We start from the raw sequence: 17,087 nt of genomic DNA, 5'->3' as shown, positions 1-17,087 counted from the left end.
GTCCCCTGCATCGGCAGGCGGACGCGCAACCACTGCGCCACCAGGGAAGCCCTTAAACTGCATTCTTATTTCAACTACTTTTGCTCGAGAGGAGTGAAACATTGGACTTCAAAGTCTCAGTGCCTATTCCTCCTCAGTACTGCCGTGCATAAAATCAGGGGCACATCCCGAACCAGGAATGAACTGCATTCCTGCCCCTGTTCCAACGCTTAAAAACATGAGAACTCAAGTGCTCTTACTATAAATGTCTCAAACGAAATTGTGAAGCCAGCCCTAGAAAATCTGGCCTTTTCCTTACCTTCTGTGAATTTAAAGAATTTTTAAAAAGAATTTAGAATTGCTTAGGGGTAGGATAAGGACTATATGTTATCTCCAGACTAGTTTTCCCCTACAGACAATTTTGCAGATAGTACAATTCCCCTCCGTTGTCCCTGTCCACTTCTTCCTGGCTCACATTGTGACCAGCAGGCAGCCTGTGGGAAGGCTGCCCTGTGGTTCCCTGCTCTTGCTGCTGGAGTGACCAGCCCAGGGCAGAAGAGGGCTGGAGACCCCTCACGTTGCTAGAAGTATGACCTCGCCTTCTTCACCTTTTACCTTCCCCTCAGGGTGGGCTTTGGACATACTCTTTGTGGGAAAGGAAATCACATCCAAGAGCTACTTAACTAACTCGGGAGACTGCTGGTCAGTTTGGTTCCAGCCAGTGGAGGTGAAAATGAGAAGGGCCTCACCCTCTTCTCAAAGCCCGCTGGACTCTGCCCAGACCCCTTCCTCAAGCCCATGTGCACATCTCTTCATGAGCCGGTGGGTCAGGTCCTCATGACGGGCCCGGTAGGAAGGGGAACTAAAGTGGGTCCTGGAGTGGCCGCTCGTCCTAGATGAGTTTTCTGACAGTCTCTCCCCCCACGCTGCCTTAATAGGGTGAGAACAAAACCTTTTTCTCCCTGCACCTGGGATGACATTCCTGATGGATAAATCACATCTATCATGAGACAAGACCACGCCAAAAGGAATTAGATTTCTATACCCAACCTTCATAAGAATGACCGTGTTAATTCCCAGATACCAGATGGAGAATCAGCTCACAAGTAGACACTTGCCCAGAGTACCATGCGGTGGTTTTGTCAAGGATAAGGAAACCTGAATGAACTTTTCGGGTGAAACCAGAAGTTAGCTTTATCCCCCTTGGCAGGTATGCCATCTGGGTTCCCCCACTTGGATCCCCCTCCCCCCTGTTGAGGCATGAAGACACCAAATGAGGGAAGGGCCACGTCATTTTTCTTTTCTTTTCTTTTTTTTTTTTTTTTGGGCCGTGCCAGGCAGCTTGCTTGCAGGATCTTAGTTCCCCAACCAGGGACTGAACCCAGGACCACAGCAGTGAAAGCGCCAAGTCCTAACCACTGGACCGCCAGGGAAGTCCCCCATTGTCATTTTTCGAAGATGCTATGTCCAATGCTAAAAAAGCAAAACCAAACCCCACAGCTGTTTTTGCTTCTCCCTACCCTGCCTTAGGGAATAAACCCCTTATAAACTTTAAATAGGTCACATTCTAATCTTTACAGCTGAATTCATCACCAGCAATACGCAGACACTAGGCATCTTCTCCTTACAAGACCCTAAGCTGTAGTCACTGAGCGGATACAGAGCAGAGAAGGCAGCTGCCGCCCTCAGGGAGATGAGTCTCCCCTAATACGGAAGAAGAGGGTGGCTTAAAGAGAGAAATGCAGCTCCTTTCTCCTCTGTACCTAAAGTGAATTATAACGGCCTTCAGTAGGCATTGGCAGAAATAGTTGACAGTTACTTACTTTGCCCGTAGGAATTGTGTATTCATCTTCTAAAACCACAGACTAATTTTAAAAGCACCGGTATAAGAAACTTAATCAGAAGGAGAAACAAATTTATTTATCCACATATATTTATAGTTTGTGTTCCTAACAGTGTAAGGCCCTAAAAAACAAACCTCTGTTAACTGTGTTTTAAATCTAGGGTGAGGCTCGGGATACAGAGCCCTCCGATGGTCTTCTGTGAGTGATGGGTGAGGCGCTTCTGCCGGGTGTTTAAAAACACACATCCACACAATAAAAATAGCAAGGATTGGCCCAGAGCCTGGCAGATTCCCTGGCTGAAACAAGCCCTCAATATTTGGATCTGAAGACCTTTCAGCACTGGCTGTTTACCACAGCTGCCCAGGAATAATTCCAGGAATGAGATGAACTCTGGCACAGAGTGTACAGAAAAGCACCACCTGCCCCTCTTCCCCAGCCCAAAGCCCCAAACCACTCCAGGTTCACGAAGGCAAATGTACAACAAATATTTATCACCTAGCAATCATTTTAGGACTTTTTCTTGCGTAACTCAAGTAGGAATATTTATATTCTGAATTATTGGTTTGCCTTACAAGTCACACACTCTTCCTTCGACCCCAATACAGAGAACAGGGGACCTCCCCAAATTACACGAACAGACCAGGCATTACTTAGCATCTGTGTGGACAGTGACCCTATGAGAAAAGATCTTGCTACAGCCTCTGTTCACTTAAATAAATTTAACTTTAGAGCGTTGATGTGCTTGCTCTGCTTTTCCTAAACAAGCTGAACTTTAATGCCAGTCTATTCCTTCTCTTTTCCATCACGGGAGACATGATCTCTAGAAAGAAAAGATCTACACTTTAAACGTGGGCGCACTCACACGCACACATACACACGCACGCTCGTGCCACACTTCATACTTGTGACAGTCTCGCCATTGTTCTGGAATGACGTTCTTGTCACCTACATTAGGGGCACTCCTCCAGGGATCAGAGGGCAGGCCTCAGGGTCTGTGAATTCCCCGAGACTGTCTACAAAATGGTCCAGGTGCCACCGAGGAGCCAACCCAAACTGCACTGGTCCCTGGGCTTGTGTTTTCTCGATAAGCTCCAAGGATTTCTAAGGGCTGCCAACCTCTGTGGTGCAGATCCGGCCCCTGTGGTGTTTGCTGTCAGAGGGGCCACATCATGCAACAATAAACAGCTCAAATACATCAGAAAAACAGGTAACTATGCAAAGGAAGACGGGGTGGGGGCCGGTGATAGGCGATTTCAGAGTGGGGAGAGGTTGAGGAGGGGGGGATGGGAAGCTTCACTGTGGATGGAGTAGGTCCATCCAGCTCTAGCGAGGGTTAGTGGAGCGAACAGTGGGGATAAAACCCAAATGAGCAGGAGGGTCCAGGTTCCGTCAGGGACATCACTGACAGTTTAGTTTGCTTTCCGGGTTTCTCTACAGCAGCACTATTGACAAAGAGCAGATAAGTCTGGGTTTGGGGGGCTGTGCATTGGAGGATGTTTAGCGGCATCCCTGGCCTCTACCCACTGGATGCCAGAGCATCTCCCCACCCACCGCGTTTTGACAAGCAGAAATGTCACCAGTCCTGGCCAGCTGTCTCCTGGGCGGCAAAATCACCCCAGTGGAGAGCCGCTGATCTTCAATGAGTGACAGAGCCCGGCGGGGCGGCCACACTCGCAGCCGCGAGGAGGGGCCACACCAGGAAGCGGGTCGTGCTGGTCCCCGGCCCAGCCAGCGGGCGCTACCCAGGGCAGCTCAGGAACGCCAGCCCTGACGCACGACTAGACGCTGATGGCTTGTGCAGCGTGGAGGGAGCCTGGGGCGCTGGTTCCGCCCGTTTCACAGACTGACTGACTCACCCTGGCCACGTCGTCACTGGTGGCCGCGCCAGGGTCAGAACCCTGTGTTTCCAGGTCCTCTGCTGCCCTTTCTTGGCGCACAACAGCTTAGGAGTCAGACAGTCTAAGAACCACTCTCGAGAAAGAGAGACAATTTCCATCCTCCTGGATGCCCCGTACCCTCCACCGAACACACACGCAACACCCAGGGTCCACAGATACACTGCTTCTGGAAGCAGGTTCGAATACGAACTTCTCCCTTGGGTGGCAAGGAGAAAAAACAGCCCTGAAAGCAGCCCTCCCTAAGGAATGAGGTGGCGGTACCTCACAAACAAGTAACCAGTAATTAGGCCCTCCCAGCCTTCCCTGGCCTCTGGCAAGAAAGTCCTGAGGCTTTTCCCTTCTCTCAGTCTGGCCGGGGCCTGCCCACCCAAGGGGACGGTTCAAAGGATGCGCGCTTTCCTTGAGACGCCCGCCTCTTCACTGCACGCTCTTGTTCCTGAGATAAAGCACCTGGGCTGCTTCGCAGAGGGCTGTCTGCAGCCTGGGACACATCCTTGGTCATAAATGAGATTTCTCCCCCGGCAAGTATCTGCTTGTCTCTTCCGGGGCCGAGTGGGATCTGCTTTAAGTGAACCTCTTTAACGGGAGGTTAGGGGAGACACGATTACACACAGGAGCCCAAAGCTAAAGACGAATGTGTTTGGCATTGGGGAGAGATGGCCCAGCAGGGTGAGAAACAAAGCGATGTTGAAATAACATTTCTGACTTCTCTTTTAGAAACCCTGCACGTTGCGATGGCTCAAAAGTCTTGTGCAAACACGTTCTGCCATGAAAAGGGCAACATGTGACCCGGCGCCTCATTTTGATGTCTTTGCAGAAAGCAGTAAATAGTGCCAATTGTTTTCTGGACGTGGGGTTTGAAGGTTGTTTTACTTAAGCTGGAATTTAGACGAGGTTGTTCCCTTTTTGGCATAGAGACACTTTGACACTCAAACACACACGACGAGGTTATGTCAGAAACGTAGTCAAACACTGGACACCTGTTATTTACCTAAGAAACACAGGCATATTATATTTGTTTACGGAATGCGTATATCAACAGAATTCTTAGCCTGCATGCTAGTTAAGGTCATGGATCCTGTGACTGGTTTAGAATAAGTCTTTTCACCTATTTAATCAAATCTGAGTCCATGCGATTCAAGAACGCTTTGCTGGACTCCAACAGTCAACCGGCTATGACACTGGAGGCGCCGCGCACAGAAGCAGGTCGCTCTTGGGGACTGGGAGGTAACCGCCTTGCCTCCTCCTGCTTACCTCCTAGGAAACGGTGGAGCGTATGAGCAAAGTATCTGCCAGCACCTCAAACGAGACTGGCTCAAGAAAAACGAAAGTACAATCTATATTGTGCTGTTGATTCTTATAAACTTCTGAATTAAATCCAAGAAATGACCTTGTCTTGGAGTAAAGCAAAAGCAAAGTGCACTTTCTTTCCATCTAAATAAGCTGTAATCATCACAGAATGCACACTGACAGCCAAATGCAATGTCTGACCCTGGACTGGGAAACGAAAATTGCTACAAAGGGCATTACCGGGGCAACCACTGAAATTTGAATATGGACTGTAGATTAGATAAGAATATCTACTGCATATCACATTATCACCTTATTTACATAAACTAGTTCTGCGGGGTGGGGGTGGGGGAGCGTGTTTATAGCTTTTCTGAAACCTTACAAAGATGGGGAAACATGATGCTTTCGTCATTTTGATGGCTATGTCCCTCCTGCTTAAAATGTGTTTACAACCACTGGTAGAGTGGCTGTGATTAGAACTCAGGTACCCAGTGTCCTGTGTAATCTTGGATTGAGCCTACCTACCTACCAAGTCACCTCTGAGTGGGTCCCTAAAACTACCTACTACTCAGCCCTTGGCTGTTATTACCAGTGGAGAATTTCAGACGTGGGCAACAGGAGAAGGTGACATCTCTTCTTTATTATAATAATCATACTGGGCTTCCCTGGTGGCGCAGTGGTTGAGAGTCCGCCTGCCGATGCAGGGGACGCGGGTTCGCGCCCCGGTCCGGGAAGATCCCACGTGCCGCGGAGCGGCTGGGCCCGTGAGCCGTGGCCGCTGAGCCTGCGCGTCCGGAGCCTGTGCTCCGCAAGGGGAGAGGCCACAACGGTGAGAGGCCCGCGTACCGCAAAAAAAAAAAAAAATAATAATAATCATACTCACCCTGCATCTGTCTGTCTAGCATCCTTCCTCTAAAAACTTCAGCGGATTTTCACTTAACTCAAAGGGTGTATTCCTCACCTCTGCTATGAGGTAGTGCAAAGACATAATTATCTACCCATAGTGCAGTAACACTTTCACAGAGAAGACAGTGTCACTCAGTACTTGAACTGTCAAACAGTGGTGAGGTTAAGAAAATACTGACACTTAACTTTATAAAACTTTCTTCTGGAGAAGGCAATGCTAATTAACATCTTGGGCTCAAAAATTCCTCCTTTTTGCCTAAGAAAAAGTCGACGAGCCCCATGTGGCAGAGATTTCTTACTGAAGGTGACTTGGTGGAAGAGTCTGGCATCTTATTATTGCAGTCATCTGAGAACATCCTAGTCTTGGGGATGTCTGGCCTTACAAAGACTCCTTGGGCTGGCAGGGGGTTCTTTTTAATCTTGGAAATGTTAAACAAAAGTTGACTTTTGACCAAATATACCTCTCATCTGACCATAGCTCGAGCTAGCAGCTAACCCCACGACGGCTCGAAGAACCAGTTTCCTAAGGTCCCTTCAGAGTCTCCGTTCAAGCAGACAAAAGCACCGTAAAGCAAGAGCTGGAGCGAGAGGCGTTCTGGGCCTCGTCCAGCCTTTCTCAGTACACCCTCCCCGCCAAGCTCCCACCTGCGCGATCACGTTCACTGCCCTGCCCACCCTTCAAACGGCGCTGCAGTCCCTCTGGACGTTTTATTTCTCAGTGAATGCAACTGAATTCACAAGAAGGCTGAAGTGGTAGGGTTGCCAGATGTAGCAAATAAAGATACACGCAGCTCAGTATGTTCCAGACAATATGTGGGTTATACTTATATTAAAAAAATATTTATTTGGAACTCAAATTTAACTGGACATCCTGTATGCCTAGTTAAATAAAAGGCCCCTTCTGGTACCACCACTGCCATCCCTCCAAAAGCCACTACGTGAGGCTGGGATCCCCGTTCCTCAGCTGGTGGAGTTGGTAGCAGAAAAGGCAGGAGGTTGAGACATTGGATGTGTAATTATAAGGCACATCCTGGAGTTTCTGCTCCCCAAGCTTGCAAACTTCGGGCAAATCTCTTAGGGGAGATGCTAACCATGTCCTACTTCCTTTACAAAGTAATTAGGAAGATAACATGAGATAATGCACCCAGCTCGGACCAGGTAAACAACGTTTTCTACAAGCACTGGCCTTCCATACAGCCCCAGCAGGATCTTCCATCCCTTCCTTCTCCATGGGCATGCTGCTGCCCATTCTTTTTATTTTATTTTAATTAAAAACGTTTTTTATTTATTTTTGGCTGCGTTGGGTCTTCATTGCTGCGCGCCGGCTTTCTCTAGTTGCGGTGAGCGGGGGCTGCTCTTGGTTGCGGTACTCGGGCTTCTCATTGCGGTGGCTTCTCTTGTTGCACAGCACTGGCTCTAGGTGCACGGGCTTCAGTAGTTGTGGCCCACGGGCTCTAGAGCGCTGGCTCAGTAGTTGTGGCGCACGGGCCCAGCCGCTCCGCGGCATGTGGCATCTTCCCGGACCAGGCCTCGAACCCGCGTCCCCTGCATCGGCAGGCGGATTCTTAACCACTGCGCCACCAGGGAAGCCCTACTCATCCTTTTTAATGCAGCTCCGACACCACCACTGAGGGAGGCCTCCAGACTCCTCTGCTCCTTCTACTTCAGAAGGGCTCTGTTGGCACATCTATCTCCAGAGTTAGACTCAGAGTTTCAGAAGGGTGGGGAGGGAGGGGTGGGGCGATGGCTGGCTAGGCAGATGGTTTGTAGGAAGAGAGGGCTTGGGGGCTGCAGGGGATTCCAAGGCAGGGGTGGGTCTGATGAAAAGTTAGTGGGTGATCAGGAGGGGCCAACTCTCGCCTGATGTTACGTGAGGGAGATAAAGCAGGCGGCAGCATTGAGAAAAGCAAAAGGATAACACCCATTGCTGGTGACGCTGGAGAGAAATGGGCACCTGATTGTAAATGATTCTACGTGAGAAGGCAGTTTGGCTGTATGAGCAATAGCTTCTTATTTCTGCACATACCCTTTGGCCCTATCATTCAACATCTAGGAATTTATCATTAGGAAATAATTATTTTCTTATGCACAGGGATTCAATTAAAGCAGTACTTTTCTTTTTTTTTTTTTTAAACACAGTAAGAAAACAGAATGATTTAAATGACCACAAACTGGAGTTTGATTAAATAACTGATACATTCATAATCAACGTTGCATTCCATAACATTCCAGGATCTTACGGAATATTTATCAGTGTGGAAAAGCAGTCACAATGTGTTAGATGAAAAAACAGGTTATGAAATAGTATGTGGATTTCCCATCTTACTTGTTTTTCGTTGTTTTTTGTTTGTTTGTATATTTTGATATTGTGGTAAGTTTGCAAGGACATATGCAGAAATGGTGCAGTGTCTATTCTAGGTGGTAGGGATTATAGAAATAATATCAAATTAAAATCTCCTATATGTTCTACATTAAAAATAATGATCATAACCTTTAAAAACATAAAATACACACATAAAAAGTGTTACCTAATCTAAGCAGGCTTTCCCTTCTAAAAGCGTTTAAGAAATTTTAAAAAAGTCTCATCACTGAAAAACCAATGCCAGGGCCAATTTATATAGCTCTATGAAAACCCTACAAGATTAGGAGTAGGGAAGAGCTGGGTGGGAGAAATTGATGGGAGAAAATAAGATTCCTTTTTTTCTTTTTAAAGTGTATCCTGGACCTGACCCCAGACTCCGGCTGTTTGCTTTCTGTAGTTTCTAACTGTGCACACTTATTTAGTGTTTACTATGTGCTGGGCACTTTGCATGAGTTATTACATTTGATCCTTACAACAACCCAATCATCTCCCCATTTTACCTACGAGCCTCTGGGGCTTGGAGAGGTCACCAGGTAGTCACAGTGGGGATGCAGTGGGGTCTGGACCAGGAGGCTTGAGTAGAGCAGCTCTCAAAGCTACCAGAGTAAGAGGTAGCCTGGGCGAGAAGGAGTGAGCCAAAGACACTACCTTTATTGACTGAAAGTTATAAAATAGGGCCCAGGCCCACACATTTAACACAGGTTACCTTCCATCCATCTCGACAGTGTCTGTGGCTGAAAACTGGGAAGGGGGTAACCTTTTACCCACAGACACTGTACAGTGTAAAATTCATTACAGTAAAGCCTTTACCCAACTGGAAATGAGAATGACAGCTTCCCAGTTTTTAAGAAACGAACGGAGAAAGATGCACACGTGGGGAAAAGGTGATGAAATTCTGCTAGGGAATTTTCTGTATCTCTCACAAGCGTCAGAAAGTACACTCAGGTTTAATATAAAAACACATTTGCGGGCTTCCCTGGTGGCTCAGTGGTTGAGAGTCTGCCTGCCAGTGCAGGGGACGCAGGTTCGAGTCCTGGTCTGGGAGGATCCCACATGCCGCGGAGCGGCTGGGCCCGTGAGCCACAACTACTGAGCCTGCGCGTCTGGAGCCTGTGCTCGGCAACAAGAGAGGCCGCGACAGTGAGAGGCCCACGCACCGCGATGAAGAGTGGCCCCCGCTCGCCGCAACTAGAGAAAGCCCTCGCACAGCAACGAGGACCCAACACAGCCAAAATAAGTAAATTTATTTTTTTTTTTAAAAAGTAAAATAAAATAATTTTTTAAAAAATTAAAAAAAAAAACAAAACAAAAAACCACATTTGCTCAGGAAGCCTTTCTGTGTGACTCACCAGCGACACACAATGGCTCTGAAGGCTGGTGTTCACTCTGGCAAATGCGTACCGACTATGTGCCCCTTTCAAGGAGTGAGGAGGCCCTTACGGGTGGGAATGAGAAATGTCACAGTTCACACATTTCGTCAGATGTACAAGTCTGGCTCTTAAGACATTTTACACTGAGGTCTTACTGTAGTCATTTGTATACAGCACTTTATATGCGGCTTCAAAAAAAAAAAGGGCAACTCTAATCCATTCCTAGGCTGGGGACTTTATAGGTCAGACCTGCTGTACCTTTTGGTTCTGCTTGTACTAAAGATGACCTTTAAGTAGCAATGATTTAGTCTAGTTCCAGGCGGTGGCGACCTGTGAAAAATCTTTGGCCAACTCTGTGTAGAATCAGCATTAAACTTTGGTACTCTTCCTAGTTGGTGCTTCTGTTCTTGATTTTATATTCAAAAGCTGTCAACTTTGTTCTTGAAAATCTTGAGCCTCACCAGAAATGCACATGGACCCCAGTGCCTGCCAGCACAGGCTTTTAAAAGGAGCCAACCTGGTCATCTTCAGCCAGGAGTGAGGGCGGCAGGGACAATTTCCAAAGTACAGGATTTTGTCTTAGGGGAATTACTGAGGCTCAGAAGAGATCTTTGCAATTGTTTTGGCAAATCAGCTTATCCCCTCAGAATTTTAGCTGACTGATCACCCATCACCTAGCAACCACTGTGACCCCACCCATCTTCCATCTGATTTGGTGAAGCAGAAACCCTCTCCAGCACTTCTGATCTGAGAGCGCCCACCAAGCTAGGGGTTATCTCCGTTCTTTTTTTTTTTTTTTTTTTTTTTTTGCGGTACGCGGGCCTCTCACTGTTGTGGCCTCTCCCCTTGCGGAGCACAGGCTCCGGACGCGCAGGCCCAGCGGCCATGGCTCACGGGCCCAGCCGCTCCGCGGCATGTGGGATCCTCCCGGACCGGGGCACGAACCCGTGTCCCCTGCATCGGCAGGCGGGCTCTCAACCACTGCGCCACCAGGGAAGCCCTATCTCCGTTCTTTTTAAGTGATGAACCAAAAGGTCCAAGGAAGTAGTGACTGGACTGAGGTCACAGAAAGCCAGGATGAGAACCCAGTCCTGTCTCCTGTGTAGTGACCTTTTCCCTTGGACAGCTCACCAGATTCCAAAATTTTAGGGCAAAAAAAAGATCCTTGGTATAATCATTTAGTTCAACTCTTTCTCTTAAAGGCACTCAGGCGCCTTGTACAAAGTCAAACATCTAGTCAATAGGACAACAGTTCAGGTCTCCCAAAGGCCAGAAGGTTGGCATTCTCTCTGGGCAAAACAAAGATGAAAAGGGAATAAGCTGTAACAGTTGGGGCCTATCAGAGTTCCAAAGTTCATGCATGCTCAGAGTCAAATGAGAACTTCCAGGCTCAATGGATGCTTTCTAGAAGAGAACCAGGTCAGAGGTTGCACACTGGCAGCTGGAATTTGGTCTGCAGACATGGTTGGCTGGGCCTGCAAATACTGGCTTTACATTTGAATTTGGCCAATGTTAAAAAAAAAAAATTGAGATTTTTTTTAAAAAAATTTATTTATTTATGGCTGCGTTGGGTCTTCGTTGCTGCGCACGGGCTTTCTCTAGTTGCGGCGAGCGGGGGCTAGTCTTAATTGGGGTGCGTGGGCTTCTCATCGCGGTGGCTTCTCTTGTTGCAGAGCATGGCCTCTAGGTGCGCGGGCTTCAGTAGTTGTGGCGCGCGGGCTTCAGTAGTTGTGTCACGCGGGCTCAGTAGTGGTGGCTCGCGGGCTCTAGCGCGCAGGCTCAGTAGTCGTGGCGCACGGGCTGAGTTGCTCCGCGGCATGTGGGATCTTCCCGGACCAGGGCTCGAACCCGTGTCGCCTGCATTGGCAGGCGGATTCTTAACCACTGCGCCACCAGGGAAGCCCAAATTGAGATATGTAACATTCAAAAAATCCAGATTTCTGGCTTTTCTTGAAAAAATCCAAAGGTCTGGCATGGCTGCATCCACATTCCCATCCCTGCCAACCAGCCAGACTCAGGCAAAAGTTGCCCTCTTGGAAGGTGGCACGTGTGGTCCAACTCCCAATCACCCCCACTGCCCCTGACGTCACCCGAACCTGAGGTCACGTGTCAGATGCCTCTGTCCCTCGCATTACCTGTTCCTGCTGGCATTTACGATTTGTCCCTACCTGACTAGATGAGTCCACGCTGAAGAGCTTTTAACTTTCAGCTGGATTATCTAATTTGACTTCTTTTTATTTTTTTTGAGGGACACAAACAACGCTGTCACAATCCAACTGCAGGGAAGCCTTAATCTGACAGAGGCTTTCCAGTTCCATAATTATGTGGTGATAATGCTGCTAGGAACTTTTAGAGGAGCCAAGGAAAAAGTGGAAAGAAGATGCCTCCCAGTGTAAGTGGGCTGGGACGGTTGAGCATTTCCCACGGCTGCGGAGAGAAATACTTGGCTAATATTAAAATACACTGTTGAGTGGGGGGCACCAGTGTGTCAACCTTCACTTCTCCCCCTACACCCACGCTCCCTGGAGGTGGCGCTGGGTTTGAGATAAGGGGATAGGATGCCTAAACTTCTCAGGCGTGGCACAGGCCATAGAACAGGTGGCAGACAGCCATTCTCTGATAGAGATCCTTTTTTTAAAAGGAGACCTGAGCTAATAGCGCATATGGTGCCCTCTATCAAAGGCAGGACTCTAGCCTTTAATTATGTGACCCCTCACCTACATAAGGAAGCTATTGGGCAACGCATCCATTTTGGGGGCAACTGAAGCACAGCAGTTCAGAGGTGGGTTGAAATCCCCCCCAAATATTAGCTTTGTCAGCTATTCCCTCCCTCCTCTCCCCGCCACCCCGCCGGATCGTCCCACCCCACAAGCCCTACAGCATTCCTGCCAATGAATTTTATAGTCAGCATCTATGTTGTCTCATTGGGATGTGTCCATCTGGTGAACTCATCCAGCCGGATGATTCTGTTACTGGTGTCAACCTCAAGTTATGATTTGGAGCCTTGGAGTATAAGCTCAGATTCCAAATCCCTACATAGTGAGTAGTACAAGGACGTGTGCCTTCGGGATGCAGGCTTATGGGCTGGTCCACTGCGTGATCTTGACAAGTCACTTAACACTTAACCTCTCTATAGGCGCTTGTTTCCTCACCTGCGAAAAAGAAAAGCAAGCTCATAAAAGATGACCCATGCAAAGGAGCTGGCAGGCAGAGGGCATCCAACAAGCATTCCACAGAGCCTCCCTTCTTTTCATGGAATTCTAGAAGCTACAGGTCCTTAGAAGTTGAACAGTCCAATCTCCTCATCACAGATGAGGACATCAAGGCCCCCAGAGGTGGTCTCTCAGGCAAACAATGGCAGTGCTAGGCAACTCCTGAGACCTGGCTTCTGGTATTTTACCCAACATTGGTTTTCTCCCATGAGCCAGCCCATGAGAGAGACTCAGAGCAGGTAGGGACAGTGACAGGGCAGTCCCTGTGATTTCCAGGGGCAAGTGTGAGGCATAGGGCTTGCTAGGCAGACCTAGTTTGCTGAAGTTTGCCACAGACCTCACCACTCCCTATTGCTCTCAGCCTCCCCAACAAACATTATCTCAGTTGCTTGCTGAGCCTCTGTATCCAGCCAAGTTTGTTTTATCCAAACTAACTGGCTGAGCTGCCCTGTCAATAGTCTGGATTACTGATCAACCAGAATTGAGGCATGCATATACTCCAGCTCTATAAATCTCACACATATGCATTTGCACAAAAGTGAGCCCCCAGGTCACTTTGTAAGCTCGGTTCCTGGTCTGCAGGGGGATGGTTGACCCTGTCTAATTTCAGCTTGCAAAGTGATGGCTTTGTCCAAGTGCAGTCTTACAGAATGGGAACTTTAAAAATCACTGACATGTACAGAAATGCTGGATACCCTTGATTCCCAAGAGAATTCTTCTTCAAGAGAGACTTCACATTAGGAAAGAACACATGCTTCAATAGGAACCAGAATTCTGGATCCTAAAAGTGAAACTTCATACTTCAGACAGCATGTTGTAACTGTCCCTTTCCCTTTCTCTAGGGAGCAACACAATGCTTTTTTTTTTTTTTTTTTTTTTTTTGCGCGTTACGCAGGCCTCTCACTGTTGTGGCCTCTCCCGTTGCAGAGCACAGGCTCCGACGCAGTCTCAGCGGCCATGGCTCACGGGCCCAGTTGCTCCGCTGCATGTGGGATCCTCCCAGACCGGGGCACGAACCCGTGTCCCCTGCATCGGCAGGCGGACTCTCAACCACTGCGCCACCGGGGAAGCCCCATAATGCTTTTATGATACTGCTTTTTAAAAATAAATTAGGGATAGCTGACTGATAGCCAATGCTCATTTGTGACCTGTAATTCATCTAAAATAATTTCTTTTATCAGCCACTGAAGGTCTGGGGGAAAGTGAAAGGCTCAGAAGATGGCTGCCCAGAAACCCTGTGGGGCATCTGCCACCTCCTCACCCAGGCCCCACAAAATATCTCAGACCTCAAATATCCACTCTTATGTCACCTATCGCCAAATCTTCTTTTTTTAAAAAAAATTTATTTATTTATTTATTTACGGCTGTGTTGGGTCTTCCGTTTCTGTGCGGGGGCTTTCTCTAGTTGTGGCAAGCGGGGCGCCAACTCTTCATTGCGGTGCGCGGGCCTCTCGCTATCGCGGCGTCTCTTGTTGCGGAGCACAGGCTCCAGACGCGCAGACTCAGTAACTGTGGCTCACGGGTCCAGTTGCTCCGCGGCATGTGGGATCTTCCCAGACCAGGGCTCGAACCCGTGTCCCCTGCATTGGCAGGCAGATTCTCAACCACTGCACCACCAGGGAAGCCCACCAAATCTTCTCTTGATCACCAGGCTGCCACTTTCTTCATGACCCTAAGAAAAATTTGGAACTATTTTGTCTAAATTTTATAACAACCTGCTACTGGGCTGGGTGAATTAGTAAGCTTTACATGAGGAGTAGTTGAAAGCAGAGTAATTTATTAAGGTTGACTGAAAACCCATAGCCCAGACACGGCTTCAAACCCTTATTTGAATATGCTATTTTAAACTTGATTTGTGGTAGGGCACAGACCAAATTAAACCACTCATTTTACTGACTTGAGTCCCAAGCTTCAATTCTCTGGTGGATTCTTTTTAATTTTAAAATAAGCTCTTGCCCTATAAAAGTAAGCAGCAGCAAGGAGAAATGCAAGACAGCCTAAATGGCCCAAGAGACAGTAGTTACTTTTACAAAAAAACACAGAAGTATTAATGACATTATTTCTAAGTTCAGAGAGTGAACTTTATGGTAAAATTCTAGGTTATAATAAGGTAACACAGATAGGTATGTCTCTGAAACTGCTCCTGAAGATTTTTAAATGACAGATGTAGGTTAACAGATGCTACCATATGACCACACAATGCAATATTATGCAGTCATTTAAAATACAATGAGGTAGAGCTAGGTTGCAGACATAGAAAAATACGTGTGATGAAACGAATTTAAGACAGCAAGTTGCAGAAGCCATTTTTGGCAGAAAAACTTATGTGTGCATATATAAACCTTTCTGACGCTGACATCTACGATTCTCTATTCAGCTGCGGAAGAGTATATTTATATATGGTTAGAAAAAACCCTATGCAGATGCATACTAAACCTAACATTGGTGGGAAAGGAGGTGAGACATCTTGCTCTTTCACTTGACTTCTTGTCTCAGTGATGTGCTTTTTTTTTTTGCAAGATCATCGATAATCTTTTAACTAAATAAAAAATAAAGTGATGGGCTTTAAAGAACTGTAACAACAGCTCCTGCGTGCCCTTCCTGTTAAATTCCCATCAACTCTTGCTTTCACCCCACTTAGTGAAAAAACACAACTCCCCAAGTCCTTGGAAGCCTGGGAGAGGGAAAGGCGTGGCTTACAGGGTTCTCTTGTTGCTGGAGGAAAACAGGCTGTAGGCACCCTTTTTTTAGCTACCCTCCCGAGGGCTCCCACGTGTCAGGGGTGCGCTGAAAGCAGGCGCGGGGTGCAGGAGGAATACAGTAGCAATTCTTCCAAGCCCAGCGCTGGTAAAGGGTGCGTTTGGTTCGCCCTTTCTCCCCCTCCTCAATCCCCCAAAGATAGTCAGCTTCCCGGTCCAAGTTTTACTTGGGCGGCCCAGCTCTACCCAGCCTGAGTACACGTCTGCAGAGTACGCAGGCTCCGGGTGGGGAGAGCGTGAAGTGTTCTAACAACGATCTCATGCCAATTAGGCTGGGGTCAGTGATTGGGCAGCTGTCAGCCCAGAGCTACTCCCAAAGTGGACAGGTGGGCATGGGGGAGCGTAGACAAGGTGTAAACTTTTTTTTTTTTTTTTTTAATAAGAGAGATGCCACCTGCCTCTCACCGCCTGAGAGTGGGCTGGAGGACACAGGAGTTCCGGGAGGTCGCCGGGTGGAGGTGCGCGGCTGGCACCTGGGCTTACCTTGCAGGGAAACAGGACTGCCGAGGCCACCTTCTCCATAGCCAGGTTCCTGATGCTGGGCGTCAGGGCGCCCCTGCACGTCGGGCAGCAGCTCAACTTCTGGCGGCATTGGTTACACACCAAGTGCCCGGCCTGGCACTGCAGGATGGGGGGCAGGACATAGTCAAAGCAGACCGGGCACTCGAAGAGCGAGGTCAGCTCGTGGTGCTGCGGGGACACCGGGCCAGCCCCGCCGCCGCCGGGGCCCGAGATCACCGCCGCCGCGGCGGGCACCGCGGACGAGCCGGGGCCCGCAGCCGAGATGGTGGCGGCGGCCGGGGGCGCAGTCGGGGACTGAGCGTGCTGGGGCTGCGGCGGCGGCTGCTTGCTGCAGGGTTTGTTAGCGCTGGGGCCGGTGGAGGACGGGCGGCTCATCGCGCTCCGAACCAACCATGGAACTGCGGGCGCCTGCCTGCCGCGGGGCCGCCGGGGTCAAGGCGGTGTGCGCCCCGCGGGCGGCAGGCTCCTGGGCAACGCCACCGCGCCCAGCCCGGGACCGAGGAGCGGAGGCGGTCGGCGCCGGGCAGGCGGGGGCGCCGAACCGCGCTGACGATCTCCGCGGTCCTCGGCGCTCCGAACACCCCTCCGCGCCCCCAAACTCCTCCTCCCGGAGGCGTCGCAGCCCCGAAGCCTGGCGGTGCGCAGAACCACGGCCCACTCGCTCCTGGAGCGGCAGCTGACGCAAGCCCCGGGGGCGCGCGCGGACGTGACGCTTGGATACGTGTGCGACCGCCCAGGCGCGCGGGGACTGGCAGAGCCACCCTGCGCTGGGGCGCCGGCTCCGCCCGACTCCAGCTGGCAGCACGGGGGACCGCCTAGCGCGGGCACTTCCTGCCGGGGCTGAGGGCCCGACCCGCGCCAGTGAGCATGTCCGGTCGCCGCTGTAGCTGCCGCGCGGGGTCTTGATTTTCCGGGCTGCGGAGGGCGGGCCGCTCTTCGGGAAGG

General features: G+C 49.4%; 1 protein-coding gene across 1 annotated transcript in view; it reads right to left on the bottom strand.

The window, feature by feature from the left end:
- Nucleotides 1–17,040, bottom strand: part of SIAH2 (siah E3 ubiquitin protein ligase 2) — a 17,937-nt gene extending 897 nt beyond the window's left edge. Inside the window, exon 1 of the mRNA XM_007100394.4 lies at nucleotides 16,104–17,040. Coding sequence (XP_007100456.2) covers nucleotides 16,104–16,517 — 414 coding nt within the window. The 5' untranslated portion in view covers nucleotides 16,518–17,040. The remainder of the gene's footprint in view (nucleotides 1–16,103) is intronic.
- Between the last annotated feature and the right edge of the window lie 47 nt (nucleotides 17,041–17,087).

The sequence above is a fragment of the Physeter macrocephalus genome, chromosome 1, assembly GCF_002837175.3.
Source record: "Physeter macrocephalus isolate SW-GA chromosome 1, ASM283717v5, whole genome shotgun sequence".
In the NCBI taxonomy this organism is placed as follows: Eukaryota; Metazoa; Chordata; class Mammalia; order Artiodactyla; family Physeteridae; genus Physeter; species Physeter macrocephalus.
Note: the sequence above shows the minus strand (reverse complement) of the source record. Positions and strands in the feature narration are given on the sequence as shown.